Here is a 10311-nt window from a genome sequence, read left to right as displayed (position 1 = left end):
CTGACCCAGCTTGTGTTTTTGGTAATGTACCTTGGTAAAACCACTGGCATGTCGTTGTGAGTGTCAAGATCCCCTCGCTTGTACGCAATCATGGGCTCTTGCTAATCACTTGTGACGCACATTGGATAGAGCTTCCGCTTCCCCACCACGTGGCGATCTCCGTTAGCCCTCGTGAAGGCGATGCGGACGTGGAATGCAAGGCTGGCAAGGAGATGGGCAAAAGCAAAAGCAAAAGCAAGAAGACACATCCGCCCAGTTGCCTCGGAGTCCTTCTCGTTGGTATGGTGAACGTCAGGTGGCGGACCAGTTGCTGCTTGTTATTGCGACTACGGCAACCTACCTGGCTGGCTCCGTTCAAGATTCTGGCGTTGGTTGGAGGTCGCTCCGGTTCATCACCAACACCAAGGTGAAGACGCACCCATCCCCATCCTCTCTTCGATTTGGTTCCCGGTCACGGGATCTTGCCGGCTCGCTCAAGGTTTCTTGCGGCGGCCTCTCCAAAGCTGCAGGCTAGGTGTTTGTGGAATTGCCTGCCTCCTTTGCAACAGCAGCGGCAGCGGGGTAAGGGAAGGAGAGGATGACTATGCCGCGGGGGCTGGCGGCGTACATGCTGGACATGGTGTGGGCGGTGCTCGCCGGGTGGGTGTCGGTGTGCCTGCTGGTCGCCAACGAGATCGCCCGCGGCATGCGGGCCGGGGAGATTGGCCCCTTCGTCGTGGGGTGAAAATCTCGTTTCCAGGAAATCCTCCATTCTGACTCCTTCATTCATGCAGGTGCTCTGCTCTAAATCTTCTCGTCTAGTTCCTCTGAATCTTCCCATGTCTTTCTTTCTTGCACAATTTTGTGATATCAAGCCATTGCGGACGCCGTTGTCGATTACCCACCCTGCTCTGCATCCTGAAATACCCGCTGGCTATGTGTTAATTTGCTCTGAGATCTGTGTTTAGAAAATCTGTTCTAGTAGTACCTAACAAGAGCCTAGTGAGAGACTTTATACAGAGTAGTTTTGCATTGATCGGCTATGGTGTCTTAGGGAGAACTGATACATTTCCCCCAAGTTACTTTTGTCAGTCCTGTCAGTGTCACACATACCCTTGTTCCTGCGGTTCAAACTTGTAGGCATGATATAATAAGTAGATGATGGATTCTGAGATTTTGTTTCCATAGTTAAAAAAAATTGTTTCCATTAGCTAGTCATGGCTTATTAGTTTCCGATACAATTGTCAAGAGGTAATAGCTACTGTACTGTACTAAAACTGAATGGCATTGCCATACTCAGTCCCTGTCAACTTGAATTCCTGAATGAGACGTTCCCTTTGATACTTTTGGAATCTTCACCGTCTCAGTGGCACCAGCTGGAATAGTTTCTCCTGAAGATCATTAGCATGTGCAGGCTTATGATAAACATTCTTAGAGTTTTGCTTCGGTACACCCTCCCTTGAAAGCTTACACGAATCTTAAAGTTACTTAAAAAGAGTCTTCCCCTACATGACCATCTTTTTAACCTTACTTTAATTCCCTTTCTGTTGTCAAGTGGGAAGGACGGTTTCATGCCATCGCTTGATGCATCATTCTTAAGCTGCCTAATTTCGTCGATTATGTTTCTGGTTACGAGCCATAATGTCATATACAGTTAATGTCAGTCTACTTGCCTGATTAATAACTTCATTCGGATGGAAATAGGGTTTGCTTATTTTAATAGTTATGTTTGCCCTGTTGCTTCTTATGCTTTTCATCAATTGATCTGACGACTTAATTGTTATTGCAGATAGTTTTTTGGCGAATCCGTCCATGGATACACCTCATTGTACTGTACAGAGTCCCTAAATCTCCATTAGTGTTCAGCTGAATGGCTTCGCCATTAACTGAAGTGACAGATTCTAGATGATGTTTTTGTTCTCTCCTTTCTTTGTACAATCCTTCTGTTCTGTACTTCTGATAGTCATGTAAACAATTTATTTTCCTTTTACATTATTGTTCTCTAAAGATATGTGCAACTGCATAAGAATGCGTCATGGTATGTTCTTTTCCCTCTTTTATTTATGATTAAGAGCTACTCCCTCTATAAAGAAATATAAGGGCGTTTAGGTCACAAAAGTAATGATCTAAACACTCTTATATTTCTTTACGCAGGGAGTAGTTTGGTGGCATCCATACAATCTGCTGCATGGATAGCAACTCTGTAGAAAGATGGGAAAATTCAGATCGTTTGGAGGACTATACTAACGTGGGCAACAAGGATGGTTACACCTATTTCCAGGGCATGTTCAGTCTGTCATACGGCATTGTATACTAAAACAAATAAAAATTACAGGTTCAGAAAAAGGATGAGATTACAAAACAATACATGTCTTTGTCCTAGCCATCAATTTGTGTAATCTGATCAGGTTGTTCAAGGCCAGTCTGGCAGAAAGTATACTGATGTGAAGTTCCATACATGTCAAAGGTTTAGTGATGTTTTTCCATAGGTTGGTTGTTCATGGCAACTGAGAGCTGTGAAGTTGCATATCCCCGACAGTCGTAATTGTTTGTAGACACCTGCAGATCTCTAGAGATCTCTCAGCCTGGCAGTTATATCATCCACTCCGTCTGACATCTGCACGTACATGGTTCGAGTGAGAATGGATCATGAAACACATTGATCAAATAACCGATCCATCGTATCACACAAATACAAGCGCAAGTTTGGCAGATCATGTATGTGGAGAAGTGGAGTTGTGAGAGAACAACTCCACCCACACGGTTTGAATCCAAATTGCACGCACGCAAGTGCATCTTGGTACAAATTTGGTGACATGCTCTCATTTATCCTAGCAATTCTAGGATGAAATTAGGGTATGTGTTCACGTGGGTGTTTACGGTGTGCTTGTGCATGTACAGTGTTGTGTATGCGTATGCAAATGCCTTGTACTAGTTGGAAACAGAGTAATGATATTATCAGAAGGAAGTAGAAGATCTCCACCTTGATGGTCTCAACATTGCACCTATGAAGAAATTTTGTGTACAAAAACATGGTCATGTTCAGTACAAGAAAAAATATTCTGTCCTTTTTTGTGCACATTGCACCTATGAAGGAGTTCTGGTACAAAATGTACATGTACATGTACCATATCAAGTTCTAGTATAGTTTTGTCTGGGTTTTCAAATCATACAAGAATCTACTATGAAATCGGTGGAGGTCTTTTTGTAGGTGGAGTACTATTCTAGCTGACCATATATATGGTCCTAGCAATGGACTGAAAGTCAGTGCAAAGGAAAGGCTGATACTTCCCAGCAATTCCTGATGTTTATGGAAGCAGATTGAAGTATTGTAACTATGCTTTGTCATGATCAAAAGGAGGGGAGGGACATTGCGTCAAAGGCATATGTGTTACACGACAATACTGATGCAGGATCATGCGATTAGATTTCCAACTTGGAACATGGTTTAACGATCAATTAAAAGAGGCTAAAATGTGCATGGATGGGAAATATGGCCAATTTAAAGGCCTCGGAAATATTGACCTGGGGAATTTCAGGAAATATATTCAACCGTAGGCAATGGTAATTCTCGAGAAGAAAACATGACCACTAACCAAGAATTTGTCTATCACATCCTAGGCAATTTAATTATCATTATGGTGATTGACATACAAAATAAGGAAACTAAAACAGAAGTTCCGTGCTTGCAGAGGAAAAAAAAAAGAAATATAATTCTGACGACTGTTTATTACCTGGAAGAGGCCTTCAGGTACTGCAATACAACTTGGAAAAATGATGTCAACACTTTCTAGAAGCTGATGAGAAACAGGTGTTATCAGATGAATGCAGTCTCCTGGAATATCAATAGCCTTGATGAAACCTAAAATCAAGACCAATACCATACAAGAAATTAGTAAGTGTTTTTTTTTCGATAAAGGGCATTTCATTGAATTGAGATATCGAGTTGATACAATTGCATCCTTCACTTTAACAAAAACACTAAACAAGGCACATACCAAGTCCCATGCACCAAGGGGAGGAGCATTCAGTTGACAAAGGGGCAGATGAACTTGATCCAATACCGACGATCGTACCGGCCAAGAAGTCATATACCGAATCACTGGAAATCTGTACAGGAACGCCCGTAGAAACTATATTAATAGACAGACCCCAAAATCAATGGTCTCAGCATTGATAGTCCGTACCAAATAAGTTCTATCTACGCACAATGAACTGGAATTAAGAGTTAATTTGCCCAAACTGTTTTATGCTTTAAACTGTAAGAAGTTGCTAAGCTACCACTGCATCATGTTGACTTATTTAGGTAGTTAGTTATTTTATTCATTGTAAAGACGTTGCCATTTTGTTGTATTAGACAAGTGGTACATATTCATTACAATTATGGTCAACAGTTTATCCTATTTGTGCAAAATAAAACTAACTGCGTAAACATAAAGTTCTCTGCATACAAATGAGAAATATTACAGCTACAACTTAGAAGATAAGATTTGTGCACATTACTACCATACCACGTGACACTATATATGCAGATATTACTCCCTCCGTCCTAAAATAAGTGTCGTAAAATTTATACTAAGTTACTATAAATTTTATACTAGATCAATGACACTTATTTTGGGACGGAGGGAATATTATTTTAGAGAAAAACGTAGATATTTTTTTGGCAAAACAACCGTAGGGGGGAGGCCCCTACAGTTTCACGCATTTAGATTGTAACTATAACTGAGGTATCCTCCATCCTTTGACCCAAATGCTTACAATCCAATTAATTTTGATGATTTGGCTCAATACTGAAGCTTCAAGAGCCTCCAATTACTAATCCAAGATATCATCCATCAATGAACATATTGGATATTCTAAGACCCTTGTTGATCTTTACTATTTGGCTCTTTGTTAGCACTAGTGTCAAAGGAGAATGCAAACTCAGTGTTGTTAAAAGCTCAATATTCAGAAAGGTATGCAAGGTAATTTGTTTCGTTATCACGAAATAAACTGTTTGGTAATGGAGTACAGAAAGGAGTAAATGGACAAACATCATTTCGTCATATATTCAGCAACGCTTCGGTTCTACATGATCAGAATAAAAAAGGTGGAGAAGCGGTCACCTGGCTGTGTAGATCGATAACCTGTATTTTTGAAATAAGCAGCTGAAAGGGGTCTATAGCAGCAATGCCCTGAACTAAATCATCAGAAGAGAAAATAGGAAAGTCCCTTGGCAAGCACTGCCTGAAGTAAGCAATCAGCCTGACATCACGAATCATCCGCGCCTCTTTCTTCACTAACTGACTGCATTCACATAGTCATAAGTCACTAAATAATTTTGATGCTATATTATTTCACTAAAATAAAATACCCAAAATAGTTCAGACTTACTGTGGAGGAGAGTTCTGCGCTGCACGAATTTCAACTAGATTAACTCCTGAATATCCCTCGTGCGTATCCAGCCAAAATGCACCACCCGGTATGTTTTTACCCTCTGCTGTGGTGTTTAGCCGAATAACATCGGTTGGGGATACGTATCTCAGTATGTCTGACAGAACGTGAAGTCCAATACCTGAAAGTCACACAATACAACATGAAACTGGACATTTGCAAGAAAAGAAAGTAAAGTGCAGTCAATTAGCAGCAACAGCTGTTAGTATTACAGGTGAATGTCCCGTTATCCAAGTCAAAATCCGAAACTCATCCTATCATATTCCCCCCTCTAATCTTCCATAGTAGCCATGTAAAATTACCAACACAAACCTTGATGCAAGGAAGTGCGACCAATGAAAACTCACCTTTCACCCATCCTGAAGTGTTGATAACAATCGGTATAGCTGATTTGTGAGGGTTATCAGCCTCGTTGAAGCGATAGAGTTCTTTAATAAAATAATCATAAAGGCCAAAAATGTAGCTTAAGAGAAGTTTTGGGTTCTTGTGTGCAGCAACATCACCAAAAAAGAAGCACCTAGAATATGTGGAAAAAAGAAGCCTTAGACAGCTTACAGAAGAATATACATGAGAACACCACGAAATGTTAACGGGTGCATACGCTTCCCTTCAGTAAGTATCTAATGCATATATACCACTGCAAAAATAATCTAATACGAACATATGTTGTCCATGTGATTGCCATTTTAAAATTGTATTTAATCAGCTATAAAACAAAGTGACGACTAATTAAAAAAGTTACCTACTGTGCTAAAGCTAAGGCTGTAACAGTCAAATCTTGCAAAATTGGTAGAAAATCAAACTTTGTAATGTTGGAGCATTCATAGTATCTTGGAAGAATACAAAAGATTAATTTGGACCCTCAATGGTAAACAACATTAGAGTAATAAATTCAGGAATTTTTTTTGACAAATAAAATAGCTTTGTCGTGGATAGTGAGCTATTTTGAATTGAGCAGAGGAGTGTTACTAGCTGCACAAATATGAAACCATAAAAGACGGCACGAAACTAAACCTCATGAAATACAATTACCTCTTTGGAGCCCGCAGGTATATCATTGTCAAGTCTGAATTATCAAAAAATAAATAAATTGACAGAATGTTCAGCCAGGGATCAAAACATTTTGAAAGGGAATTAAAAGTTGAAGGCCCTGAGCCTGCACCTTTAGCTTGTTCCTCAAGTACATGAAGTGACACAAAACCTGGAGGTGTGAACTCAGGCTGGCCAACATCAGTATCCAGGTACGCAACCCTCTTATACCTGTTAATTAAAGTGAAAGAATCACAAGAACTCATCTGAAAGTAGGAAAACTAATGACAAATAAAAAGGAGCGAATAAAAAAATTGCGAGCTGTACAAGTTATGCAACTTGTGTGAACTAGCAGTTGAACTAGTTTATTCTCCCATAACAAAAATGAGACTAGTGCAACCAAACATACCAGCTAGCACAACATTTTAACTACATGCAACAAGACTACTGCTGACCCCATAAAAACTAGTCCGACTTTCCCAGACTTCCCAAAGCCATAAAACAACCTAGAAAGTAAAAGGTATTGGTACACAGCTACTTCACGAGGGTTTAATCGATCAAAGCTCAGTGGTCTCTGTAACTAACTCTAGTTTACCCTTTTCAAATGCAGATTTTTCTCGTGCATTATAAATAGCAAATACAGATAGGATGTCAACGGAATTCGAAGTGGATAAAAGAAATATTAAGATCATATACCAAAGCATTCCCCCGCAAAAAAAAAAAAAGCAAAGCATTATGATCAAACAATTTTACTAGGAGTATTATAAACTAGTACTAAAATGCAATGCTTATTTATACTGAAACTCCGGTCATATGCACATTCAGCTGCTTTGTAGTGAAGCAGAACAGAAGAGCACATCCAGCTGCTTCGTGGTGAAGCAGAGCAGCATGCGACCGGAAGATGACCGGGAGAATGCAGCTGGTTGGGCCTCTCCGGCGCAGTAAGTAAAGTACTGCAGAAGAAGAAGCAAGGATGGGCGCAGCGAATTCACCTTGCGATGAGGGTGTTGAGGAGGAGGCGGGAGAAGGCGGACTTGCCGCTGTTGCCGGGGCCGCACACCACCACCACCGGCGGCGGCCAGGTGCTCGAGTCGTACGCCACCGCCTCCGCCGCCTCCTCCCACTCCCGCTCCCGCTCCCGCTCCCTGCCCCTCGCCTCCTCCGACCCCTCGCCGCCGCCCCTCTCCATCGCTCTCGCTCTCTCCGCGAGTCACTCGCACACTGGCACTGGACGCTCGTTGGATGCCCTGCACCTGCAGTCTCCGACTCGGTATTTCATAAGCCGAGACGGTCACGCGTATTGCGGCTGGGTGTCAAACGATCTTAGTTAGGGGGGTACGGCATGGGAAGAAGATGGCTACCCGTACGTTGAGATTGGTGATGACAGGTACGTATCAAATTGTAGGTCGCGGTTGAATTTCTCTATCACTGGATGGGCCAACCCAAATCTCCAGCTGTAATGAACACGGTGTCATCTATTTTTTTCTTGAAGTAGAACCTACTATACACGTGTTACCAATATTCAATAGGGAGAGTTATGAAAAAAGATCAATAAGGACACATGCATTGACAAGACATATGTTGCCGTCGCTTAGGATGCTCTCCTAAGAAATGCAATGTTTTTAGAGACAACTAACTTGATGCATTATGTTGTAAATATATTATGTAAAGTAGCTTCCATTTAATTGGGCTTTTTAGATCATACTTGCATTCTAACTTTATGGTCTAGGCATAAACCAACTCCAATGCATGTTAAAGATTACTAGATGGATTATGGTGGGCTCGTCACTGCTTGTGGTATGCATTAACATGAGAGTAAGCAAACGATCAAAGGAATCAATACAAAAGAATCCAAGGTGATGAATTAACACATATATGGCTTAAACCTCTTTTTTGGCCCAAAGAAAACCCATAAACCACCGTTCTTAAAGCAAAGAAAAAAAATTCTCGTCTGAAAAAGCCTAGTGCCTAATGGTCCGTTCAAGGTGGCTTCCATCACCACCCAAACCCAATGCACTAAGTTTGTCTATGGTTGCTATACTACGGGTACCAGGAGGGCCAATGCCCCCCTCCCCCCTCTAGTAACTGACAGCCTATGGTCAATGGCAAAAGCGATTGCGAAAAGAAGAGCCATTGATGGGACATAAAAAAGTAAGTAGCTAAAAAAGTATACATTCGATTTTTGACCGGGTTTCCTTATAAACTGGTTAATTCTTTTCTTCTTAATGCAAAGGCAGAGCTTCCGCTGGTTTCTCAAAAAAAAGTATACATCTCTGACCACTCACCCGTATACACGGTTATTGCACACACACATGAAGCTCCCGGTAGGGCCAGGTGGGGCACCCGCCCTACCTCGATGTCCTGCATGTACGTATATACACATGCATGTTGCTCGGAACAATCGCTAGCACCTGTGAAAAAATTGCTGGCAAAGAAAAATCAAAGGTCTGATGTGCATTGTTGGGCCGTGAGCAGCCACCATATGCATCAACCTTTCCTGCACGCACGAAGGAAATCAGGAGCGTCGGGACTACTCGTACTTTGGTTTTGAGTCCAATTTTATAGTACTAGTTTGCCCCACCTCAAAAAATTTCGTCCTCCGCCACTGATTACACACTAGAACACATTATCTCTTTCTCTCACTTCTGTTTTCTTTTCATAATTTGGATGGTTCATAACTTCAAAACCAAATTTCTTTTATGATATTTTTATATAGGAATTTCTAGAGAGAAGATCTTCAGAACAAGGCCATTGATATATTTCAGACTAGTTTAAATCTAATTAATTCGAAACATCTGGTTAGGAACTTCCCCGTAGCACTGCGTGAACGTCCAGATCTGGCAACAGGGCCAACCGGGTGTGGACGGACCTTGTGTATCCAGAACCTGCAAAGACTGAGCGATCAACCTTGTGTCAACCGGGTTGTGCAGTTGGGGAATGGCAACGCGGGTCCATCAATGTTGTTTGCTTGACTCTCTCTCAATGTTTATCTCGGTCAGTTCTAACCCTTGATGTTTCATTAGTTCTTCCTCGATCCTTGCAATAAAAAAGGACATGAATTGGAATAAAAAAGAAATGATTACTGAAACTTTCAGAGAGATGAAGGAAAAAGGTTTAAGCAAGAGAAAACAAGTTGAGAAAGAAGAAGGGCCGATCAAGATGACATGAAATCAACGGTTTTGTATTCGATTCTTTCTATTTCTTCTCTATCCTTCTTCTCTGCCAACCCTAGCTTACCTTATTGAAGCTTCTCTGCCAACCCTAGCTTACCTTATTGAATGCCTTGCACTTGCTTTCTCGTCTCAATTCGACGTACGACGGATAGCCCAAATATTTATTTATGGTATCATGACATAAATCCTCCCTTCTTCCAATCTTCGGCCTTTACCTCGTTCTTTCTTTCCCTTGCATTGATGACTTCCATGACTTTCCAATCTTCATTCTAGTAGGTATCTAGCTTCATAGGTGAATAAGATAGGAATAGGGATGGAATTCTGTTCTAATGAGTTTGAATCATATTGCAAGGCATTGAAGGAGATCAGAAACAAGAATGAGCATGTGTGCCAATGCGTGCGGTCACATCCAACCGTGAAGCAAAGACTCAAAGTCTTGGTCCTTTTTTGGTCCCGTGAAACAATGATGGAAATGATAGATCACAAATAAAATTCTACATTGTTTGGTGGGCCCACCCCTATCTCAAGTAGTAATGGACATGATTGTGTGTCCTCTTTTTTATCTTCGACTATTAGGGCATCCATTGTGTTGGATTTTTTTGCATCAAACGCCGCCTCTATAGGAGACTGGCATAGTAGCCCAGTACTCACTGCCGGGAAAACCTGAGCAAAATGGAGTAGCTGAAAGGCGTAA

General features: G+C 41.4%; 2 protein-coding genes across 6 annotated transcripts; one reads left to right on the top strand and one right to left on the bottom strand.

The window, feature by feature from the left end:
• Nucleotides 1-237: 237 nt before the first annotated feature.
• LOC123404378 lies at nucleotides 238-2451 on the top strand. 5 transcript variants are annotated; one of them, XR_006611763.1, is made up of 4 exons: nucleotides 239-406; nucleotides 504-773; nucleotides 1769-2017; nucleotides 2134-2451. XR_006611763.1 is itself a non-coding variant. In XM_045098298.1 (3 exons), exon 2 carries the CDS (start codon nucleotides 578-580, stop codon nucleotides 722-724), a length of 147 nt encoding a protein of 48 aa, XP_044954233.1. In that variant the 5' UTR covers nucleotides 238-406; nucleotides 504-577; the 3' UTR covers nucleotides 725-773; nucleotides 1769-1986. The 5 variants fall into 5 exon arrangements, 3 of the variants coding, with proteins under 3 accessions (XP_044954233.1, XP_044954231.1, XP_044954232.1); XR_006611762.1 differs by having other exon boundaries at nucleotides 240-406; nucleotides 510-773; XM_045098298.1 differs by lacking the exon at nucleotides 2134-2451 and having other exon boundaries at nucleotides 238-406; nucleotides 1769-1986.
• Nucleotides 2229-7692, bottom strand: LOC123404377 (polynucleotide 5'-hydroxyl-kinase NOL9-like). The gene is made up of 9 exons (XM_045098295.1): nucleotides 7437-7692; nucleotides 6578-6675; nucleotides 6448-6481; nucleotides 5763-5932; nucleotides 5356-5536; nucleotides 5088-5268; nucleotides 3978-4089; nucleotides 3714-3841; nucleotides 2229-2596 (listed from the first exon to the last, which is right to left on the bottom strand). The coding sequence occupies exons 1-9, from the start codon at nucleotides 7631-7633 to the stop codon at nucleotides 2549-2551; spliced, it is 1149 nt and encodes a 382-aa protein (XP_044954230.1). The 5' UTR covers nucleotides 7634-7692; the 3' UTR covers nucleotides 2229-2548.
• Between the last annotated feature and the right edge of the window lie 2619 nt (nucleotides 7693-10311).

Source organism: Hordeum vulgare, chromosome 6H (assembly GCF_904849725.1).
Source record: "Hordeum vulgare subsp. vulgare chromosome 6H, MorexV3_pseudomolecules_assembly, whole genome shotgun sequence".
NCBI lineage: Eukaryota > Viridiplantae > Streptophyta > Magnoliopsida > Poales > Poaceae > Hordeum > Hordeum vulgare.
Note: the sequence above shows the minus strand (reverse complement) of the source record. Positions and strands in the feature narration are given on the sequence as shown.

What these genes read in the sequence shown, in the direction of transcription:
- LOC123404377 (XM_045098295.1), bottom strand. Translation starts at nt 7,633, where the DNA reads ATGGAGAGGGGCGGCGGCGAGGGGTCGGAGGAGGCGAGGGGCAGGGAG. An exon ending in ACTTGAGGAACAAGCTAAAG is followed by an intron (nt 6,482 to 6,577) that starts GTGCAGGCTCAG and finishes TTGATAATTCAG; the next exon opens with ACTTGACAATGATATACCTG. An exon ending in TACCTGCGGGCTCCAAAGAG is followed by an intron (nt 5,933 to 6,447) that starts GTAATTGTATTT and finishes CACATATTCTAG; the next exon opens with GTGCTTCTTTTTTGGTGATG.
- LOC123404378 (XM_045098298.1), top strand. Translation starts at nt 578, where the DNA reads ATGACTATGCCGCGGGGGCTGGCGGCGTACATGCTGGACATGGTGTGG.